We start from the raw sequence: 25,241 nt of genomic DNA on the forward strand, positions 1-25,241 counted from the left end.
ATGGCAAAAAAAAAATAGGGAGGCCTTGAGGCCCGCTGCTTCTTAGTCTAATTGGCATGTTAATTATGACTCTGTGGGTGGGATATCAGTATGTGTGTGTGTGTGTTTGTGAAAGATCCATGACTTATCACCAGAGGCAACGTGTGACCGCGGGAGTCCTGTCCTCCTCACCGTCCTGCTCTGACACTCTCAAGGAGAGAGTTTCTCTCAGCTGAAGAGAGATAGGCAGCCAGCAATCTGAGCCTCAGAACTATCACATGGGGCTGAGTCCAAATAAAACACTTCAGCATGTGTGTGGTAATGAGGAGCTGTGTCTTTGTATGCAAGTTATCTGACAGTGGCCTCCTCCCACTGGTTTGCTGACTTGGCTGAGTCTCTCTCCTCTGTTGATGTTTGGATGTTTTCTCTTGTTCCTATCCCTCCCTCCCCCCCATCCGTCACCCCCACCCCATCACCAATACCCTTGGAGGCAGTAAGGAAAAGAGGAGGAATCCCACACCCTCTTGCCCTCAGGACCCCTGTTAGTCATGGCAGAATGACCTCATAGAGGAGGATGCAGGGTCACGAGGGCAGGAAAAATAAGTTAAAGCAGAAAGACCGAAATGTCAGGGAAAAGAGGGTGAAGAGTAGAAGAAAAAGGAAGAAAAATATTATACTTAAGTGGAGAAGTAACTCCTGTTGCACCATGTTTGAAGCCCTTGCCTTGACTTGACTAAGGCAGAGTGCCTGGGTCAGCCTGGGTCAGCCTCGCTGATGTAAAAAGCTCAGTAGGGAAGCCGGGGGATGACAGAAGCTAGGGGCAGATTAATGTGTGACAGCCCACGTGGACCGTAAACAGCATGAATACATTGTGAACTTTTTCACACTGCCACGCTTCTTTATATGCTTTTAAAAAACACAAACTCTCTATCGTCCCATGAGTTTCTGTTTGTCTACACTGCAAAAAAGCTCCTTACCAAGTCATTTTGACATGTAAATGAGTAAAAGTGTTGTTTTCTTTGCAGCAGGAATGAATTCAACCTGTTTCAAGTGTTAAAATCAGGTTTAATTTGTCTTGATTGTGATGCAGAAAACCAGCTTATTCTTTTTTTTTTAGATACAGAAACAATAAACTTAATTACTTTTGGAAACAGGACTTTCCCACATCTGATTCTCAGTACTCAATTATAAACAGAAATTACTCACTAAGATGTTTTGAAGGATATTTTTGAAATATTCTTCTATAGGCTTGTAACCCCAGTTGTTCTAATAATAATTTAGCCTTTTTAATGTACTTCAATGTAATTTACTACACTCATCATTATTCTGTTGTTAAGAATGTAGGAGTAATCATCTACTAAAGGCTTTTTATCCTAACTTGTTCCTGCTAGTGTAAACGAGCACTTGGTTTGCATTCATATTCATTTTAAGATTGCAACCCTGGTTTATTCAAGAGCAATGTCTGTTTCTTGAATGCATCTTATTACTTACCATCTGATCATATCGTTATCGTTTTAGACTTAATCAGGGTTCTTTTTTCGAGCCTTCTGATCTACTTTCTCTTTTCACTTGGGCAGAGTAAAAAAAAAAAAAAATCCCCTTAACTTGGTGGAAAAACCCGAGCTGAAGCTCCTTTTTGAAAGTCTTGCTGGACGGCGTGTGTTTGTTGGAAAGCTGCCAGTGAAAATGCTAGAGAGGGGAAGTCAGCAGACTGGCTGTCTTCTGTTCACTGTTGTTCAGATTGACTCTGTCAGGCCGGCCTTTGAGGCCCGTGATCCAGGTGGTCTGTTTTCTGCGGCGCACTCTCCCCCCCCCCTTCACCCCCCCCCCCCCCCCCTTCAACCTCTGCCTCGGCCGTCCCGTGCCCACAAGCATGCCCTGCATTGGCAGCTTCCTCCTAGAGCGGTGGTGTCTCCCTTAAACCAATCGCAAGCCTCTGCAGCTTATGGGCACATCGGTGCGAGCCAATCAACACCTGTTTCTCTCAAGCATGGCTGTCCATGCCAATCATAACACCCACTTTATTTGGCCTCTGTCGTGTAGCCAATCCCAACACGTAATTCACCGGGCATCCAGGCCATGAGAGGCACAGGCACAAAGAAATATGGATTTTATCGCTAGGGAACGGACCTTCCAGAAAATGACTTTCCCAGAACAAATGTCACAGCAAATGTGTGCTGCATCATTGCATCATTGGAAAAAAGTATCTTGCAGTAAAGCAACCTTTTGATAGGACTGAGGGATCATTGTTCAGGGGTGGGACTCTGGAAAAATTACTCACTTTGTTGCCTTTTAAAAGTGTGAAGGCTTTGCTTGTGTTTGTATATGCAAATTAGAATTGTTGAGATATATATATATATATATATATATACATACTGTATGTACATGGAAGAAAAAGTTTAACATAATGCAATCCTGTTCACAATGTTGCCTTATATAGGAGATGAAATCTATTAATATTCCTGTTAGAAACATAATGGGAACCGTTACTGTGTCAGGTGTCACAGTGATCAGTTGCATCCAGAAATCTCTTGAAACAGGTTTCTTGGCATTGAGAACCGCACATGAATTTGTTAAAAACTCTGATGCAGTACTAGGCCAAATAGCTTGTTACAATGCAATTTTGAGCAATTATTTGACTTATCCTTGAGGATTAATACAGTGTATCAGGAATCATATGAGTTTATGCAATGTCTGCTTTTATACCCTAACTTAATTTAGTCTGCCCCACTAGAAGTAAGTGAGAAAGCCATGTTTATGTGATTTAGCCTCCAGTTGATTGGAAGATTATGAAACGATGACATTACACTTGGAAAGAAGATGTGCTTGACCATGAATTTGAGTGAACAATGGTATAAGCCAGCTGAACAGTTGATTACAAGTGTGTTTGTTTTAGTGTATTCTGTTGTGGTCTGATTTTAAAGAAGGTCCCTTAAGCCTAGTAAAAGCTACTTTCAACTAAGTTATAAGTAAGACTCATGTATTTGATTAAGGATAGCAGGCAAGGCATGGGTCAGGTTAAATCCGCAATTGATTTAGAAATAATTGCGGCTAAGAGGTTGGGTCTGCGAGGCACGGGGCCAAGCTGCTACAATTCATTACATGAACTTATTTTGAAAAATAAAAATGTCCTTCACGAGAACTCTGGTGTCACAATGTTTTGGCCACACTGTAACTATTTAGTTTCTCGGGGATCTGCAGTACACTGCTCTGAAGCACACTTCCTCCCGGGGCTCTAAAGAAACCATACAAAGCATATAAAAGACCCAGAGCATCAGTCCGTGCTGTTGTTTGACTACAACGCCTGGAGATGGATCGACTCCCAGGTGTTATTGTTGTTGTGTTTGTGCTGTCTAAACACGAGGTAACAGTGTTAATCACGTCCCCGGCAGAACCGATGGGCTCCATAATGAAGGAGAACATAAACATAGGTACAAAAAAAACAGGGGAGAGAGAAAAGAGAGAGACGGCAAGGCTGGGAAGCTGATGCCGGTATCTGTAGAGAGGAAAGGGAGCTGGCAGCACTCTCGCCAGCGTGTCTTCCCAGGACATGAAAGACTCGCTGCTCCGAACTGGGATTATCCTCCACCTCTAGGGAGTCCCTCTGATGAGCAGAGAAGGCAGAGGGAAAGATGTGGAAAGAAATTGAAGGAAACAGGGACAGAGGAGAGGGAGCACAGGAAAAATTAAACGTGAGCACGAAAGCACCACGGAGAGATAAAGAGACACACATCCATACGCTCACATCCACATGGATGCCAGCTCCACTTAAGGGCCTGCTGATACTCATAGCGCTTCAGATGACCACCTCTGTGCTGTTTTTTCTTTATCTAAAACGTGTCTCCAACCCCCCAGAGAAAGGCCCCTTGCTGGTAATTTACCAGAGAGCCCCGCTCCTTGTTTGATCTGACTCCATCTTGGAAATCATCTCTGCAGGCTCAGACAGTTTGAATCAGTTGTGATCATTCCCCTCTGACAGAAAAGACTCATGCAGCAGATGCAGGTAACAAAGATCTGCACTGCATCCGTCTCAGTACAAATCACAGTGCTGCATTGTTTCTTGAAACATGTTGATTTGGATACAGTGCTGAAACAGGAAAGGAGACTAATAATCGTTTGGTCAAGTGACAGAACGTTAATGATGATCGAATGATCATTGAAGAAACTGATCAAGAAAAACTGCCAAATATCTTCCATATCCAGCTTTTTAAGTGTGAGGATTTGCTGCTTTTCCCTGTTTTTGTATGGTAGATTGAATGTGTTTGGTGTTGTTGATCAGACAAATCTGAAAATGCCACCTTGAGCCTTCACTGGAATAAGGTTACGCTGTTGAGTTGTCCATCTGACTTGTTTTGTTGATAATGGGCCAAAAGTGAATTGATTTTATGTGTACTGGACAGACTGTCCATGTGCAGTCGAGCAAGGAAGGGGCGGATGCGGGGGTGGGTCGGGGTGGGGTGGTTAGGTCGGGCCTCATCCGTCAGTGCAACCATATTTCCATGATTTTGTTTATTTACCTTGGATGTGGCGTCCCTTGGCGTCCCTCCGATCCTCCGCCCTGCTGGATTTTGTGTTATTTGTTTGCTGTGAGTCGATGCACCGATCCAAAGTACACTCCTCCAGTGACAATCACACACATGCACACACTCATCAGGACATGCAGTCCCCCCCCCGTCTGACTTATCAACGCGTGTGTGTTCCCCCCCCCCGGCTCACAAGGCCTCTTCCTGCAGCACGTACACACATAGTTTCCCATCGCCACAACCCCCCACCACACCCCCCTCCGACTGGCCCCTAGGGTCTTCAGCTTTCTCTGTCTCGGAGACTTTCTCGCACTTTCCCTTCCTCCTTTTCCCTGTTTGAATCTCTCTTATCTATCTATGAATCTCTCTGTCTCTCTTTCTACATGTCCATCAATTGATCAACCTATCTCTGCCCATCCTCCCTTTCCCCTTCATCTCAGGCTCATTCCTCCATGGGACAAAGAGAAGGGGGGGGGTTCCAGTTCAGAGCCAGGAGCCAGAACCTTCTCCATTTGGATCTCATTACAAACAGGCCAGCACGTCACAGAAGAATAATAATCAGAGGGAAAAAATGAAAGAAAAAGATGGAGGGTGGGGGGTAGGGGGAGCTCAAAGGCTTGTAATATAGTCAATAAATTCAAGCTTTCTGCTGAAAAAAGGCTCTGATATTATTTCTGTGTCCCAAAACCTAAATGCAAACCAGCTTCTTTTGACTGAGCCGACACTAATTGAAAAGGATCTGTTATCCTAAATCACATGTAAACGTGTCCAGCTTTGTGTAAGAGAACAGTAACCGTTTTTATGGGCCGTGATACTGCCTCTCTAAACCCAGCCCCCGGGGGGGGGGGCGGCTGCCGTGTTCACCAACATCTGCCTTGGGCCCACCAACATCTGCCTTGGGCCCAATCCAAGTGTTCATCAAACACACACACACAGAGTACACACACAGTTCAACTTTTGATGTGTTTCAGCGCTTCCTCGATACAAATGGAAACCGTCCATCACCTGCTGCCTCTGAACGAGTCGTCAAGTGGCAAATTCCTCATTCTGATGTCACCAGCGGGAAGGGACAGTTTGTTTTTCCTCCATAGTAATTGGCATAATTACTCTTCGCAGAATGATGGCTTTATGACTGCATAGTCATAACAAGACCGTTACAAAAGCGAGCGGACGCACCTTGTAGATGAATTTCTCTTCCACTCCTCCACATCAGTGGCTGTTTTTCCCTCTTTCTCATTTACATCTAAGTGTAATCATGTTTCATTTCCGATAGACTCTCCATGATCTTGAAAAAGGAATGGGTAATTAGGGGCACAACTATTTATCCTGACCTCCTGCCTAGAACTAGAACCTGTACATGGACTATTTCACCTATATTTTATATTTGAGCTATACCACGGTAAATGATTCACATTTCATCACATTTTCCTAGATAATGAAACATGTAATTATATCCCTTTTTAATACATCAATGCATTATATTTCTTTGCCTCTGATGGCTCACTTCTAATGTTTGTCCTTAATAATGGTGGGTTATTTATATGGGATCTACACAATTTCTTGAAATTTGCAATATGAGTGAATTTAGGTTGGTAAGAGATCCATAATTCAGTAATTTGATAAATTCCCCTTGATAGGAAAGGAATGTTATTTGGTGAGCTACCCTAACAAATTAGCTAAAATTTAGGAAAAACAAAATTCAACTCTTTAGGACTTAATGAGGCTAATAGGTTCAATTTGAAATGGTTTTTTGTAATTATTTCAACAAAACTTGACCTCACTGACCCCACTGCTAAGTTTGGATTGAGTGGTTGGCCAATTCATGACACATGGCAGATAAAGATGTTTTGTTGTATTAGATAAGCCGTAGCAGAAGCCGCGATCGCTGTGCACAATCAATTTTTATTACTGTTTCTTTGCTGTGTCATGACTGACCAGTTTTGTTAGTGGATCTTTTCATACTTACATCTGCTGAAGAATTGTTTGTTACACCATTTATGTAGCCTTCACATTATATTTTCCAAAGCTTGTCCTTGTGTTTTTGGACACAATTTCCACAATGTTTAGAAAAGGCATTTGTTTCCTTTCATTTCAGTACAGTAAGGTAGTCTTGCTGAAACTTGACACTTGCTTGAGATGGGTCATCGTGCCTGGCTATGGTCATAACATAACGGACAAAAATGTGAAAATAATCAACAGCAGTTATGAGATTCTTTATAGCTGGTGTTGTTAAACGTACACTCACGTTTCTGCTTTGCAGTTGGGTTATTATCTATATCTGTGTTTTTGTGTATGTGTATATGCTTGGCCATGTGCCTTCAAGTGTGTTTTGGCAGTGAGCGAGGCAGATAAGGGCCTGTGTTGAGATTTTCATCTCTTGGTGCAATGAAAGAGGAAGCTCTATGAATCATGGCTTCCTGGCTGCCTTTCATTTCCCCGGTTACTTGGATTCACACAACAGTCTCAGGCATGACTACTCAGAGGGTTAATATTACAAATATCAGATACAAAAAAAAAAAAAAGTATTAGCTGAACCTATTATAGAGAAAAACACCAACCCATTTACTCAATGGCGGGGGTTCCACAAGGATAAGAGGGGGAGAAAAGTTGAAGTTCTCATAGAGTGGTTATGGTCCTTCAAAAATCTGGTTGTTCCTAAAGATGTTGGAGTTTATTAAATTAGTGTTCCCTTGATACTTGCTAAGCTGCCATGTTGCTAAAAAGGTAACGAGTCCTCAAAATAAGCTGAAGAGCATCAGTTGCAAATGTAATCTTCCTCTCCTGAAGGCAGCTCCACAGGCTACAGTGGTAATTATCGCTCCATGCCATGCCTTTGATCACCATGCTATTGTCAGTTGCTGCTCCTGATACAAGCTACCAACCGACTGATATAAGCTACCGCTGGCTGTCATTCATCCGTATATAACATCTCGTTCTCAGTAGTCTTTTAAACCTCTTTGTGCAGTAGATGTCTTGAGGAGAAGATGCGCATTAGTAGTGCAAATTAAGGAGACTAGGCGATACTTTCAGTGCGGACCACCACTCCACTCTGATGCCATTTAGGGCTGGCATTTGATAGCATTTTGTCAAATCTGAATCATACTTGTTGAAAAGAGTTGTTGAGACTACTCTCCATATCTTTCTTTGTTCTTACTGTGATACTTTATCTAAAATCTCAATTTCGAGCTTGACAGCTGGCTGTAAGAATGTGTATCATTTCCCATACTTTTAGAGAACTTCAGTCACCAAAGGATTCCAACAGTGACAGTCTTTCATGGCAGAAAAATAAAAGTAGCAAAATGTTCTCTACTGTCTATCTGGATGATCAGCATGTTGAACACCCACATAGTTTTGCCAAAACATGGTTAAATACACTACTTCTGTCAACGCTTTCAAGCATGGAGGAGAGCGATGGCACTACTTTTCCAAAACAGACTTTTACACAAGGCTGCAATTATGATATCACGATAAAGAAAATGGATGACATGGACATAAACACCGCAAAAACACATTGATTCTCTCCACATTCATTTAGATCAGTCTCGTCTATGTTAGGCTAGAACGTGGCAAGTACTTTGTTAGATACTTCACTTCCAGGGTGCTACTTTCAGCAGCATTCAAACGGCCTGTCTTATGCAGCTCTGCTAGCAACACTGGCTGGCACGGGGGAGATGCTATATCACCTCTAAGCAAAAGAGAACAATTAGGCCATATCAGCAGATCAGAGTGTTGGCAGTCAGGGCACAGTAAGCAATAGCGCCAGTAATCTGTGGCTTAGCTGGCACCTTGCCACGGCCAGCCACGGCTCCATGGCCTCTTCAGACACTTAAGAGTCACCAGGGGCACCAGCATGCCCCAGGAGCTGGCGCTTTCATCCACGTGATATCAGGGCAATGAATTGAAATGGGACGGAAATAAAGTGAGCGTGCAAGAGACAGAAAGAAGTAAAAGGGAGGTGGGAGGGAAAGAATTAAGTCTTTAATGAGGGCAGTTGTTTCAGCAGGCAAAAAGAATCGGGTTATATCAACACTATATCAAATGATGGTTGTTAGTGGCCCACCTACTGGGAAATTATGGGTGGCCTGTTTTGGGTCTTTTCTGCCACTTATCCCACATTAAGGCCTTTTTCTTTTGCTCTTACTTTTAGTGGGCTCATGGATGCCAGCAAATATGGGTCTTAACCTTCAGTTAAAGATGGGGCTTAGATACTCTTTATTTGAGCTGTCACAAAGGTGCAGCTATAGTTGCAGCTGCTCTGTAAGATCATATCTTGTCTTAACACACGTCTGTTGCTGTTGAGGCAAGTGCCCTCATCAAGGCTACATGGCTTTTTGCACCTTCTTCAAGCCTCATTTACTATAATAAGGATATAGAATTAAAAGTAATGAGTGTGGAGAAAAGCCTTGTAAACAAAGTGTATTATTTTCTCCTGTAGAATGTCTTTAGTTGTGCAGGGATTATAAAAAGCACAAAGACCACGGGGAAACAAACGGCAAAGAACAAACCTCTGTTTTTGTCAAGCATCCTTTGTGCATTAAGTAAGGCTGTGATGTCCTTTGCTCTGTTCCAAGTCTCAGAGGTGCTGATCAAATGCTGCTATATGCAACTATTCATATCTTGTTGGATGTTTTGCGCATTGTTTTGCATCCAATTTGTTTCTGAACCATCATCAAGTCAACACTGACCATAATTCAGAAGTGCCCATCCCTTAAACCCTCTGCAACAATATGAATCATCCAGTTTCCATTGTACTTCGCCCGAATGGAAATCAGTGTGTTTTATGTGTACTTCATTGTGTTGGCTTTGTTGTTGCGCACTTTAAAATGGGACCGTTTGCATGCAGATAAGCATGTGGTTTTGCTAGAGAGGATATCAGTTGAGTAGGTGCTCTTTCAGTGGGGCACAAGACACATTCGCGTACAAGAGAGATCGAGAGATCGAATCTCAATGCTTTCTCAATACATTTTGAGTGCATTAATACTGGACAGAAAGAACCTGTATCCGGAAAGATCGAATGGTATACAAATTTATGGAAATGCATCCAGATCTGTATGTCATACCATATTATATCATATATCATACGGACTATACCTGTCCAAACGTATCACCACCTTGGATACTACCGTATTTTTGTCATTTATTCAAGAATGCCCGTTCTTAGAGCTTCACTTGCGATTGATTGGATCATCCAAGACGGAAAACAGGAAATAAGACATTTGTGTGGTTTGAATGGATAGCTATTTGGATTATGCTTGACTAGATAGGCAAATGGCAAAACTTGGACTGTAAAAAAGCGTATCAGTTGGAGTGGAACCGTGCTGATATAATGGCATATTCATTTAGTAGTTCTGAAACCACAAGAACACAATTGACTAACAATCTGTTAATCATTTAAGTCATTTATCAAGCAAAAATACTGGTTTATATTGCAAGTTATTATTTTTTTCATTTTGAGTTATGGTCAAGAAAATCAAACAATCAAAAAACAATTGAAATATTTATAGCAATTTAAAAAGTCAAGTGCAAAGAAACAGTCAGTGCTCATCATGTTTTACATCACCCTTTCACATCATCAGCCAGTTATAGCCCCGCCTCCTACACCAACTCCCTGCCACACTAAACATACACACACTCCCACTACCTCTCCCCTGTCCACAGAGTAAACACATCAGACTGGGATATTTACTCTTTGGACCTTAACTGAACGGACCAGATTAGTCTGTTTATATAGTGAAAACAGTAGACGACATTCCCCGACTAATGAGCACACATTCGCGCGCACACACACGTAAATGCGTGACTCAAATCATATTGACATTGGTATTTAATCACAGATAGAGAGAGTGATGCTGGAAACAACAGGCTGATAAATAATGATGTACAAACAGAGAAACGTGGACACAGAGCCTCATGGAAAATTAAGTAAAATATCAGCCTGCTGTCGTCATGGTGATATAGACATCAGCGGTAAAAACTCTAAAAATGAAGCTGTTATACCAACTCCTGTGTTATTTTGGGCTCTGGGTTTTTTTACGCAACCGACTGCATCTCTTGGGGTTTTTGTTGAATCTTTTTCCCCCTCTTCTCTCTTCTTCCTCTGAACATATCCGGAGAAATGCTAATGACTTGCGTTTCATCCTGACTGTGCTCTGGCGCTCCGTGCACTTCAAAAAGTGACTCACCTGCCTCTCTTAAAACGTCCCTGTGAATAATAAAAAAATCTGCTTGTCGCCTCAAATCAACAGAAGAAGAAGAAGAAAAAAAACCACACCATAAAATCTGCGTTATTGTTGACAGGCCGCAGCTTCATCCAGTTTTTTCCTCTCTGTGGGTACCGCAGTTTGCTAATGCACTGTGGTGTAGGTGCAAGTGACTCATGACTGCGTCATTTACGTCAAATTCAAGTCCATGAAATGAAATTTTCCTGGCTTTCGTCTCAGCAATGGCTTCATCCCCCTCGGCTGACCCATTGCCAGCCGGGTGGTATAGAAAACCCATTGTCTGTGCAAGGATCTGCATGGAATCAGTCTGTATATTTCTTTTGTCTGTGTGCATTTGCGGGTGTTTACGCTGTAGTGAAAGATTTACTAAAGTCTCAAGAGAATGTGGGATTGGACAGAAGCTATAGGGGTATTAAACTAAACTGGCCCTGCTGTATGCATCCTTTTGTGAGTGCACACTACCCAAAGCATTATGATTTCTTTTCCTATTGACAGTCAATTCCACTGATCGTGAGCGGAGAGATTTAAAGGAAAAATGGCAATTGGATGTAAAGTATGTGATTTACTGAGATTTATGAGCTCTCTCTTTCTGTTTTTGCTGCATCCCACGCCCTCAAGTTCCACTAAATCTCCACCGTGGCACTAGTAGATGAATAATAGAGGAGGAGAGTTAGCCATGGAGTGAAAAATGAGCATCTGTCTGCCTGTGCATAGGCACATGCTTATGATGTAGATGGATGTGTTTTTTTTAAAAAGGGTCAGCAAAACAGACTAGTGTCCAGAAGTAAGGCGAAAGAGACACGGACAGAGAAAAGCATATGAAGCTACAGGGTTTAAACATGCCAAAGAAAGGAGAAGACAAACTTAGCGGTTTCATCTGCTCTCAGGAAGGTTCAGACGCTTGTGGGGGGTATAGGGGTGTACTTTCCATCTATAATGCATCATCCCTTGCTGCTGGCCGAGGCAACAAGAGCTCATGGGCTAGTTAGGGGGTGCAACCACTGGTATTAGCTCTGCAGCCAGCAGTCATTTGTATTCTTCATAGCTGTGGTGGAGGCGGTGGTTCCCCCTCATCACAGGTTTTGTGTGTGTGTGTGTGTGTGTGTGTGTGTTGCAATTTCCCCTCTTCTTTCTTTTCAGTCCTGACGAGGTCAATTGATCCGGTATATTGTAGGAAAAGTTCAAGTTGATTTATTTAGTTCCTCAAAAACAAAACAAGTTTGTATCCAAGTGGCTTACAAATAGGCCTCTGTACCTCATGTGCACAGAAATACACAAAACACAAAGTCAGAAACTAGAGAAAACACGGGCTACATTTCAGATAGCCAATATGTAAACCAATTAAAAACTAGATTAAGCTTGTAATAACATAGGGCTTTTATAAAGGCCTAAATAAACATCATTATATGGCGCAGACGTACTAATCTTTCTTCTTTTTTGTCACATTAATCATTGCCCGTCCTGTAATTTTTATCTTGACACACAGGAACTACAAACCATCTCTGCCAAATCAGAGTCTCTGTTTCAAACAACACCACAGCGATCGAGCAAATGTTGTCCCCTTTTATCAGTCGAGCCTCGTGCCTCACTTGACTCACGCAGAGGTTTTAAATGACGGACAAAAAGAAGTAAGGAGAGATGGAAAGTCAGGTTGCTTTCTGTTACAGAGGCCCTCCACAGCCTTTCACCTTTCATCACAGGGTCTGTTTAGCTGATAAACAGTGCACCCTCCGCTGTGCTCCTTCAGGACATGCTCCCCCCTGCCAACAATCAGAGTATCAGGGACTCAGTGTAACTATAGAAACCACAGACCGTCCTCCTCTTCCACTTCACTAGCTTTTCACTCAACATGACCTTATACCTAAATAGCAGAATAGTTTGTCACTGCCTCCCAAAACAACCCACAGGACAGTTGGGAACATGATTCACATGAGCGCTTTCTGATCTGCCACCAGTGCTCGGTTAAGTTTAGGCAACTAAAACTTATTGGTTAAAGTTACCAGATGCTCAGCCTCATGGGTAAAAGAAAACAATGTTGACGGTAGAAGGTGACCACATGTAAACTGTAGCTTCCGGCACGCTAGTTGCATGCCCAACCAGCCACACCAATTAAGTGTGGTGGCAAAAAAAAGGGCTTTTAAGCTAAGCTTGAGGTGGATTTTATCTTTAATCCTTAGTTACTAGTAACTTCTTTTGCCGCAAATGGTGCTGCCTAGACACACTGCGCCCAAACCATTCTTTTCCTGGCAATCATGATGCCTCTAAAAGTCCTGTCGCTTTCATTACGAACAAATTTGTGCCACTTAACGGTGTTTCCGCCTTTGCTGCTGAACAAATGACAGCTTTTCCCGGTCAGGACGGTCATTAATCACAGCCGCAACTGATCACCTGTCAGAAAAATGTAAACACAGGTAGTGTCAAGCGTTTGAAGATTCGCCGTCCGCTGTTCTGTTGCGAACCGTCTCTTTTCATCTCATCATCCACTCTCATCTCAATCATCCATTCATCATATTCTAAATGCACAAACCAGCCACTGCCAGAACACAAATTGGCAAATTTCCTCCGTGTGATCACACCCAACGGTGAAACAAAAGAGCAAGAAAGGCGAGAGAGTGAGGGGGGGAAGCATTGTTTAGAAATAGGAGATGCTTGTATGGAGTACAGAAGTGATAAGTGGTGAAATCTGTCTGCGCCTGCCGGTAAGATGGGTCCTAATTTGCTTATTTGTAGCTGTCAGTTGTGCTTTTGTGGGCCCAGCGATCCAGGCCAATAGACAGGCAGAGGCTCAGAAGCACTTTTCAGCCCCTATCTAAACGCGAGTCAATCTTTTTTGTATATGGGCACGCAGAGAACCTGGGCGGCTTCAACTCATTTCTTGGATGCTTCAATAATTTTTATTCCCTGTGGCCTGCCCTCGCTCACTGATCTGCTTTATACACACTCTTATCCAATTCAAGCTGTCCGCATAGCCAAGACTATTGGTAAAACAGTTTACCTTTTCGAGTTCAACAGGTTCAACAGAAATACAGGCAGAAGTGTTAATGTGACACTAACTTTATCTTTTCTTTTTTTCTTTTGCATTGGCCTGTCTTTTCCTTAACTTTCCAGTCCTGTCTTGTGTTATCATTTATCCTCCTCTTGTCCATTCCTTTTCTCTCCTCTTCTCCTCATCTCCACTCATCTCCTCTTCTTCTTAACTTTCCTCTTATCTCCTTGCACGCCTTTTCAGTTCCTGCCCTCCTCCCGTTTTCTCCGCTCCTCTCTTCTCTTCTATGCTGCTCTCCTTTCCCCGTACATCTTTTCAATTCCTCCTCCCCCTTATATACCTTTTCTATATTCTCCTTTCCTCTCCTTGTTTCATTTTCTCTCTTCTCCTTGTTCTCAATGTCTTTTCAGTCTATCCTCTCCTCTCCTCTCCTCTCCTCCTCTCTGGGGAAGATTAGGACAGAGTCCTTTTCATCCTGCTGTAATCCTATACTGGCAACCCAACTCTAACAAGAATAAACATACACACTCTCACTCTCTCTCTCTCTCTCTCTCTCTCTCTCTCTCTCTCTCTCTCTCTCTCTCACACACTCACTCACACACACACACACACACACACACACACACACACACACACACACACACACATTTTGCTGTGAGGCATCTATATCTTCACATACAATATTACCACATGGCCCCATAGTTTACTTCATGTTCATCTGGAAAAAGAGCATCAGGGAGTTGTTGATGATGTCAGATTTTTTCAGTAGATTTTCTACTCCAGTTGTTCCGCTTCTCCAAAAAAAAAAGGTAGGAGAGAGAGACAAGAGGAATGAATGGGAGAGAAAGAGACATAAACTGTCTGATCTACCTCCCAGCCTGTCTGTGTCACCCCCCTCGAGGTTGGGGCCTTGCTGGGACTGTCAGCTGAGCTCCCCCCTGCTGAGACCTACAATGGCAGATTGGCAACCTTAATACCCCAGCTCGCTTTATCTGCCTGAATTAAAACCCAATTGGCGAAGGGTTATGGGAATTGTTGGCTCAGGGAAAGCGTTTTATTTATTTATTTTATTTTTCAGGAATTATGTGTGTGGGCGCATTTTAGGAAAGAAAAAAATGTAATCAGAGGGATAGAAGCTCGAGGGATATCAGTCAGAGGATTAAACGCCAAACTAATACAGCTAGATGGAGAGCTGTTGTTAGCCCTTTATTAAGAAGGATGTGTGTTTGTTTTGAAAAGTATGGGGCCCATGTGTGTATATGTGTGTGTGTGCTTACAGGAAGTGCTCGTTGGGCGAGCAGGATGTGCAGGAAGTGTTTGGCTTGGCTGAGCTGCCAGCTAGGTTGCTATCCTGAGGATTGCTGATGCAGGGGACAAAGATGCACAGACTCCTTTTTTTCCTGCATTCACAAGACATTTTACAACAGGAACACATGCACAAACAACACATACACGCAGAAAAAAACCTAAAAATCATGTAAAGTCAGCTTGGACAGAGACGATGCACACCAGGAAAATTGCTGTGAACTGGACTCTTTACTCGCAGCTGTCAACTAATTGAGCCATCCGTCAGTTTTATTCCACGGAGCGGAAACAGAGGAACCTGGTGACCACTTATGAAACGGGGGAGTGTGATAGACAAGCCCACTTATTGCATAACTAGTCTATGTCCCCACTGCGGGGAGAGCAAAGTTGTGGTGTCAGAATAGGACAGGGTATAAGAGGGTATGTCGGGACAAAGCACTCATCAGAGGAGAGAACCTAAGCGGCCGTACGTCAGCTGTAGGATTGAGCCATTAGGATGCATTGTACCAGCGTATATCATTTTTACGGGGTGTACTATTTCTGGAAATTGAACTGAGACACAGTTGATAGATAAAATAGCCAGGTGGGAATGTTAAAGTCCTGAAAATGATGGTTCATCACACTGATGCAGATTCCACCTTGAGGTAGAAAAATAATTAGAGCTGCAACTAAGGTTTGTTTTCATTATGTTTTCTCGAATCCATAATGGCGTCTTCAGATGTCTTGTTTTGTCTTAAAACCAAGATATTCGATCTATGGAAAAGCAGCAAATCTTCACGTTTGAGAAGCCAAAACTATGAAATGTTTGTCAGTTTGTTTAATTTAAATTTTTTATTTTTATAGAATTGTTTAATAATTGTAGATGAATTTTCTGTTGATCAACCACTTGTTTCAGATTTAAAAACAAGTGTAATGAGTAAGAAATTGCTCAAATGTGCAAAACCCTCTTTCATGATGTTCAGATGAGGCAGAAATAGAGGGACAGAGAAAAGAGGCAAAGGGAAGGAAAGACAGAGATAATCATAAATAAAGAGTAAGAGACGGTGAAAGGCTGTGGTGAAAGACGAGACAGGGAGTGAGGGAGTTATCAGCACACATACAACCCTGTCGCCAAATTCTCACATACCAGAGTACCCCTCCTTCTTTGCTCGCACTCCTGCCTGCCTCATATCTTCTGTGTTGACAGCTGATGGCCCCGCTCAGTTGAGGTAAAGAGCAGGACGACGTCTAGGCGGGAGAAGAAAGACAGAAAGAGCACATGAGCTCTTGTACAGTACACAACCTTATCCTCATCCCTCCCTCTGACTTCAATCTCACTGCAGATTTCCCCTCAGCCTCTAGTTCAAGGTTGTATATGCAATCCTCCTGGGCCCAGTACTGCACTCATCAACCACATACATTATAGATATACATCCTGTCCTCAAAGATCCCAGAGGGAAGCACTTCTGACAACGGAAACTCAAGGAGGGGCAGAAGCGGTGCAGGAGCGAGCAAGAGAACTACGGAGTGGACATCATAGTCGGCCTCCATCGACTCGCATGTTAGGCTTTGCTCTCAAGCTGATTTTATTGTCTCAAGTGTTTTTGCTGAATTGTCCATTTTCCTGGACTGCACTCAGATTCAACAATTGCTTTCACACTTCACCAGATGTGCTGGATTCTTGGTGCCAACAACTTAAAATTAGCTGTAGTGTGAAAACGGCCTCTTGAAAAATCTAAAGGTTTTATGTGAACAACATGGTTTATATTGAAATTACATAGTCTGAATGTGCCTCGGGTTTTAAATACTTGGTGAGTTTGAGCGGGAAGGTTTTTCTTAATCAAAAACGATCTGATGCTGACTAAATCTGTAGAGATTTTATAATAAATGATAGCAGTGAAAATGATAAAAAAAATATTACTTCAACAACCAATCAAGAGTTCATTCTAATTTCCTTTTTTTGTCATTTTTCCGGACAGACTCGTCGGGCCAGTTGACCTCCTCGCCCCTGGGCTCGCCCACGTCCCACCGGGGAATGCACCCATCTCTGCTCAGCCCAACGTCCATGGGGCCCTCTGGCTCTCTTCACTCTCCCATCAGCACGCTGAGTTCGCCCATGAACGGCCTGGCCTCACCCTTCTCCGTCATCAGCTCGCCCATGGGTCCCCACTCCATGAACTCGCCCGGCATGGGCTACGGCCCCAGTGTAAGCCCCCAGGTGAGGCCTGTGACAGATTCACACTGTGCATATGTACACACACACACACACACACACACACACACACACACACACACACACACACACACACACACACACACACACACACACACACACACTTTTGAAAGTATATTTTCTACAGTCAGATCATTGTATCTTCAAAAAACCATAGAAAATAACCTTGAGTTTGAGGTAAAGATTTTGTAAAACATTCAAAAGATCTCTCATAAATGCATATTTATTTCCCAACCACAACAATTGTATGTGCATGCACAAACACAAATATAAACATTTATATTCATGACAGCAAACACATGGACAAACCTGTAACCACTGTGGCAAGGCTATGGGAGTTTATGAATTTGACCTCATTAATTACAAGTTAGACAGACTATGAGAGCTCTGAGTGTTTTTAAGTCAATTTCTCCTGTGCAACAGCACCTAGAAGGTATTGAAAAACCCTTCATGGGCCATGTTTCACTCATTTTGGAAAGAAGGCATGTACATTAGTTTGTGTAGTACATGTTAGTTTGAAGTTACCCATCTGTGTTCATGTAGGTTTACAATTATATTATGTGCAAAGGAGTTTTATTCCAGGTTTTCTACTACTTATACTAACAACACAAGATTAACCAACAACAATATTTATTTCTCCACTTCTGTTGACATCTGATTGACATTGATGTCTGATATGTTTAAATTTCACCTAGTAAATCAATACAGTCCCTGAACATTAGTAGCTTCTGCTAGATGCCTAATATAAATTACATTTTAGAGTGTAAATCTTTTAAAAGAACAGCTGAAAAATCATGCTTGTTCATTTTCTTACCAAAAGTTAGATGAGATACCTCTCTCCATTATGACCATTAAATACGATGCCATAGTCGCATGATGGTTAGCTTAGCTTAGCATAAAGATTGGAAGCAAGAGGAAACAGCTAGCCAGCCTATGTCCAAAGATTAGGAAAAAAAAACAAACAAAAAAAAAAAAACAAGGAATACAGCGATTGGAAAATTATGGGCCGATACCAATACAGTTCCATGGGGTTTTACTGTGTATTCACTCTCAAATCCACACAGAAACACAGTTGCCCTAACCTAACCAGACAAACGGATGCATATCATGTCTTACAAACTGTATTCACATGTCTCAGAAGTGCAAATTACAGTCGCTTGCACTCACACAGGCATACATATAATTTTCCTAAGCCAGGCCCCAGCAGACTGAAGCCCTGCTTTGACCCCATGCCACAGTTAATCAAGGCCTATTCAGCTGGGATTCCACAGAACTTCAGCTCTGTCACTCTTTCTTCTATATCTAAGGCACATTTGTCACTCTCTCCCGCCATATCTCACTTTCCTCTCTATCCCTTCATTCTTCTTCTCCTCTGGCTGTCCTTTTTCCTCTTTTTTTTTCCCTTTCTTGTTTTTTTTTATTTCTTGTCTCTTTCACTCCATCTCCATTTCCTCTCTCTGTCTCTGTTGCTTTTGATCCATCAATAAGCCTCAGTTTCTTTGGTGTAAAAAAAAAAAAAACACACAACACACACACACACACACACACACACACACACACACACACACACACACACACACACACACACACACACACACACACAATTAAGACATCAAAGCTTGCAGTGGCCCAGTTTTCGTCTCAAGCCCATATCTAAAATTGAAATTGTTTCCCCCCAAAATACAGCGGCTGCCCTTTTTTGTGTTTGTTAATAATTGTGTTAAAGTGCGCCTGCAATGTGATGGTATTTGGAATGGGCTCTCCTCGCTATTGTTGGGCTTATCACAGAAGTGTCCCACATGTAATGGAGTTAACAGAGGATTAGGGGCAGTTTCAGAAAGCGGCCAGAATCTTTCATTGCTAGAAAGCCCCATTCCCCCTCCCCACCCTTCTCTCTCTGATTCTTCTACACTTTTTAATTCCAACACTTTCATCTGTGCTGCAGTTTCTGTCCCGGAGCGCCATACTTTGTATGCAGGTTGGATGTTTAGGTAGCAAAAGTTGTCCGTCTCAGTCTATCTCATTTGAATGAATCTATTTTTTCCTTTTAATCCTTGCTGCCTCTTGGCCAATCCTGCCATTTTTAACATCTGTATAAAGAGCAGGTATAACAGCTGTTACTGTTGGTGGTGGAAGTTTTCGTACTGTATGTACAGTAATTACAGCATGTATCTAACTTGAGTTATAGGTCATGGCTGGTTTCTAGTCTTTAACAGTGCTGCATTGTTTTGAATCTGCTGAAACAGCTGGTACCTGGGTAAATGGCTCCAAAACATGACCATTGCAACCACTCTTGCTTTGCAATTGTGCTGTTCATATTTTATTCTTTGAGTTAGCAAATATAAATACAAGGATGTGACTAATGTGTCACTGTTACTGGTAAATGGCAGCCCATTAACTGCAGTTAGGGCTGGGTATTCTAGTTCCGATACGATACTTGAATTTCGGCATCAATACTGAAACCTATTTTGTGCAAACTGTTTTCATCGAGGGGTTGGTTTGTTACACCAGGGTTCAGTGTGGGGAAAAGTGCAGCACCCTTTTCAGTGAGGCTTCCCACCCGCTTCAACATGCCAGTGTGTGGTAAGCACATGCAAATGAAAAACAGTATCCTTCACTCTTTACGATCAGATTGAGGGCATGAGAAACAGTTAATGTCCCTTATTCCCTTATGAGTCTACACTGACCTTTAACCTCTGTAGTTTTTCAATAACAACTGAATTGTGTCTATAGCAGCAAGTATTGTAAACTGTAAAGTCATTTTTAAGAGTAACTTAGTAGTTTGGCTTTGACTTTACTTTATCTATAACCTTTTACTTTAGGTCCTCCTATTTAGCATATATAATTATACAAACATTTAATAAATGGTTTGTAACTAACTATAATGTGATTGTACACACATATGAGGATAGTTTTTAACCGTGTATTTGTAAACAACTCAACAAACAATTTCAACTAACAGTTTTTTGTGTTTTAGCGTATTGTCATGAATTATCTGTTTATACGCCCAGCCTCCACTTTCAGGAGTTACAGTTGCTGACATATACATTAATTAACACATACTGTATCTGCTTAGTTACATTCTTGTCTGTTATAAGCTACTTATTAAATGTTTATGTACTGCTTAGAAATGCTAAATAGGGGGACTTGAAGTGAAAACTGTTCTTGTTGAAAAACCTGTTTTTCAAAATAAGGCATAAAAAAACAGTATTGCTTTGGTTATTCTACCAAACTGTTTGATTTCACATTTCAAATGCTATCCAGCTCTAAATCTGACAGGTACTCATGTCTAAGGACTTGAGCCATTAACCGTGAACTTTTGCATAACTGAGGTCTGTAGAGGCTGCTGACTGTTGCTCAGTTAGGGTGGAGAGCGGCAGTTTGATGTGAGAGGTTAAAGATGGTGGCAGGGCCCTGTGGTTGTGAGGCGCGGCACTTCTTATGAGACGTGATCTGAGTCAGACGGCGCATGCCACTTGCTCTTAACACTCGGCTGACTTGCTGTTTTCATGAGCAGTTGACTGGAACGAGGTCACAGCTCAGCCTCTTCCCTACTTAACCACCCAGAGGCCAGTACAAGACCCCTGCCTATGCTAACCGCACACACACCTAAACACATAGGCATGGACACGCACACAAACTCACTGTAGTCTCACACACCTGTGACCACATAAACTTTGCATTGCTGCAAGTTTTGTTCTTCCTACAGATCTTCCGTGTACATATATAATCTCATGAAATACGCAAAGCAAATCATAGAAATGTGGTTGAAAAGTTGGTTAAAAAAACAAAAACAAGAAGACCTTGTGTACCATACACTACAACTATCAGTGTCTTCGGTAAGCAAGAAACACAACTTTTAGATGCACGGAAACATAAAATCCAGGTGGAAATCTGATTAAACCACTCTGGTCCTTATTAGAACATATGTAACTTTCAATAAAAATCTCTGAAAACCAAAAAACAATGAGCCTTAACAATCCTCTACATCAAAGACGTAAATGACAACATGATGAAAGCAGAAGACGGGATGAACAAAATTCCCATTCTTTCTGGAATCCTACATCCTCCCAAAAGCCAAACCACATGTAAAGAGAGAGACAGTCCTTTATCATCAGCCAATTCTCACATCTCAAACAACACTTCTTCCCCTTGAGCTCTGTCTCGAACATCCAGACGCACTCGCAAACTGCGCTGTGGTTGTGTTTATTTTTTCCAGCAAGAAGCATTTTTGTTTCTCGCTCATTTGTCGCATCTGTTCTGTGCATCCCGGTTATCTGCTGTGTATACTGTTGAAGATCAGAAAAGCATCTCGATTGTTCTGAAGAGGGCCACACACACTGTCAGCAAAGATATTTTGACACACAAAAGACCTTGCCTGCAACGCAAAATGCACACTTTGTCTTTTGTTAAGCGGTTTTGCCGTTATAAGGCTTGTCAACTATTTTTTTTCTTTTTGGCGAGACATCTCCCCGGGTATCTGGTCAGGGGGCCAATGCCAGGCCACAGCCATGCCCATTAGGATCAGACCCATCGCTGGTGTCATCTGTGGGCTTGAACTCACCGACAACACAGACAATTTCTCGATCACACACAGTACAACTCTGCAAGCAGCTGGAAGGGATTATACGCAGGGTTGGAACACATTTTACACTTGCAATGACAATGGCGAGAGTTGTCTGGCTGTTGGTTTTTGCGGGAAAAAAAGGGCTCTTTATCATCGGACCACTGCCGCTTCCCATTTTCCATTCTGCAGCTCAGTCTGTACCCCTCTGGCTTCCGTGCTCTCCCACTGAAACCTTTCCTGAGAATCCTAAACCAACAACAGGCCTCCTGTGTTTCTCAATACAGCTTAAAAATACATATAAAGCCTGAGTGTTTCTGGAGTCAAACACAAGAGAAACAGTAATGTGAAAAAGGTGTAAACGCTTTACAAGAAATGGAACACGTGCTTAATAAGTTATAAATGAGCGGTGGCAGTGATGTCATCCGCCGGTTTTGGGTACATCGTGTTTAGGCGAAGGTCGCTAGGAGACTGAAGCACAACACGAGAGAGAGAGAGAGAGAGAGAGAGAGAGAGAGAGAGAGAGAGAGAGAGAGAGAGAGAGAGAGAGAGAGAGAGAGAGAGAGAGAGAGAGAGAGAGAGAGAGAGAGAGAGAGCTCAGCCCCTGCCTGTGTGGGAGTAATAAAGGTCCATTCCGCTGCTCTGGTCTTTGATGGACCTCACTGTAGTCACTCTGCATGACATCATGGTTGCATGGCTCTAATGGCTGCACAAAGGGGCTGTGTGTAGGGTCCCAGGAGAACAGTTAAGGCTCTCTAACGTCAATCACCCCTCAAATGGATGGGGGGAAAAGAATTTTTTTAGCCAAAGCTGTCTCCAGGTAGCAATTAGAAGCAGTTTTAGAGACCGCTTTTTTCCCCAGTGCTGGTAGTTCAAGGAAGTGTAACTAATGTGTAGAATTAATTTAGTTGTGCTTCACTAGAAGTTAGTACACAGTTCTATAGTTCTTAGTTTTTTGTAGAGAAAGCCTTGCATTAATTAGGGAGAGGCTTTTATTTCAAAGTTTTGCTGTTAAGTAAACTTTATTATATTGTAGTATGAAGTTTCCCATTTGCCATGTTCATTTGCTGTTGCTGCTGTTAACACAAATTTCCTGCCTCTGTTTTATGTTACTGCCATTTCTTCCCTGGAAAGCTTTTATTCTGAAACATATGCAGAAAGTGTTGTTTTGTTAAAAGAAGATGAAAATCATGAAAGAGCAGAAAGTAGAGTAAGTGTATAAGAACATAGCAGTTCTTCCTTTTAAAAAGAGAACTTGTAGCAGTAGAGTTGTTAGTTGTGTTGATGGAATTTGTGCGATTTGTGAAGACTTTAACATGTAGCGGTCATGTTCCCAATGCCATTCATGTGGGACTGCTGCTTTTTGTTATAACAGACCATAGGCCATTATTTGAGAACTGACATTATTTAGTGTGATAACAGTGGGGCCTGTGTATGTGTTCTGACTTGTACTGGGGGCCACACAGGAGATGAGTCATTTTGGAGGTGGCATCTATAAGGGATAGACACAGTAACATTAGGTTTAAGTTTCAGACATCAGTCTCCGAGTGTAGGCTCTAGACTTTGTGGTTTAAATGCCTTGGGGGCACACATTTATTTTAAAGCTTCAAATAATCCCTTTAGGGGTTTTAATTGCATCTGGTGGTGTGATCTTACAGCAACTCAACACTGTCTGTGGACAGACATGTACACTGTGGCATGTCTGCAAAGTGTAATGACACATACTGTATGACTAATGCTGCTAACACACCTGTAAAACCTGTAGCAGTGTACAGAACCTATGGAAGTTATTTTCTCTCCATACATTTATAAAAAGAAACAAAAAAACACTGTAAAGACACGATAAATGAGGCAAACATCGGTCAGACAGCCTTTTTGGAATATTAATTTTGACCCATTGGTTGGGGTTTGCCACATTATTTTCATTTAGATTGACAGCTTTCATGTCATGCTAAAAGGTGGAAAACAGCCTTAGCTGAGACCATTTCAAAAAGCTTCTATAAAAGAAAATTAATCACTTTTTGTCACGGCATGTTTAGGTGCGCAGTCCTAAACACAAACAAAGAAAATTGTCCGCACAGAAATTGAAGTGCATATAACACTGTACAGATATGGTATGACAAGAGGAACAAACAAAAGGTGTTTCATCTTTAGAACATGATCACCTAATCGTAATGACTAGTACATGGTAAAAAACATTGCTGAACATGATGATGATGATACACTGACAACAGCAGATTGAGCATTTTCCATACGAATTATACCTAAAAACTGATTATTAACATCAATTAAACAGTTTATCATCAAGCTATATTCTGTCAGAATAGGTTTTAATCAGCTCCCAATTCTTGTTTGAAGAGCTAATCAATTACACACTGGATAACGCTAATGGTAACAATAATCAATAAACTATCAGGTTATTTGTTAGTAGTAGCCAGACAAAGTAGCAGTGAATGAGTGCCTGTATAACATGCTAATGAACAAGTACAAGCATTAGTCTATTATAAACTGGACGACATGCTAGCAGATAAATCAGTCCCTTATCAGCTGGATGGTGGACAAAGGAAATACTACTGAATTAAATACTTGCAGGATGTAATCAATCTAAATACTGCTAAATTCAAATTGTGGTTGACACCGAAATAACATTTGAACTATACTGCTGGAATGGTTGCTGTTTGACAAAATAAATACCACTTTCCCCATACCCATTTTCATGTAGCATACTAGAAGACACTTGGGAAAACCACGATGAATGACTTCATGATAATGGACATAATAGGGAATGAATCACTGGAGGGCTCTTTGTTTTAACACTGGAAAAACTTGATCCATTAAGTGATATGTTAGACGTCAGCTTTACAATTGTTTCGTGTTGGACATACCATTGGACAGTGGAAACACTGGAATTCTCACAGGTTGATTTACAGTTGGAAAATGGAAACACTAATTGCTTATTTGACAAAGGAAATGGGTGCTCAGTTAATTGCTGGAGTACTTCCTAATAGAATATGGAAGCCCTTGTCAATTAATCATTGGATAAGAGACAGATGACGTACATAAACATGACGACACTCAGGCGTATACATTACACAATTTTTAAACTGTGTTTTACTGTCTATATAAATAATATGTATAATATCACATGGCTGTGGTATATGCAACATATTCCACTCTGAACCACACAAACACTCTGCTTCATGCAGTATTTATATTTAAGTGCATGACTCATTGTGGATAATACCTTGATTAGAATGGTGGATTGTGCGTGTGCAATCAAGTATACAAATTGTTATTAAAAACAGAATTGTATGGTGATGATTATCAAACACAATATTTTGTGTAATAAGAAAATGTGTAACGTGTACATTGGGTTCGGCCCAAGTAAAAAAAAAAAAACATTCATTGTTGCCTTTTAGTTCTGGTTCAGTTCATACTTGCACTTGCTTTT

General features: G+C 41.7%; 1 protein-coding gene across 2 annotated transcripts in view; it reads left to right on the forward strand.

Moving 5' to 3' along the window:
• Window positions 1-25,241, forward strand: part of rxraa (retinoid X receptor, alpha a) — a 104,192-nt gene that overhangs the window by 45,018 nt on the left and 33,933 nt on the right. For both annotated transcript variants that reach the window (XM_051412145.1, XM_051412146.1), the window contains exon 3: window positions 16,973-17,211. In XM_051412145.1, the coding sequence (XP_051268105.1) occupies window positions 16,973-17,211 (239 nt within the window). The remainder of the gene's footprint in view (window positions 1-16,972; window positions 17,212-25,241) is intronic.

This window comes from Dicentrarchus labrax, unplaced genomic scaffold (genome assembly GCF_905237075.1).
Source record: "Dicentrarchus labrax unplaced genomic scaffold, dlabrax2021, whole genome shotgun sequence".
In the NCBI taxonomy this organism is placed as follows: Eukaryota; Metazoa; Chordata; class Actinopteri; family Moronidae; genus Dicentrarchus; species Dicentrarchus labrax.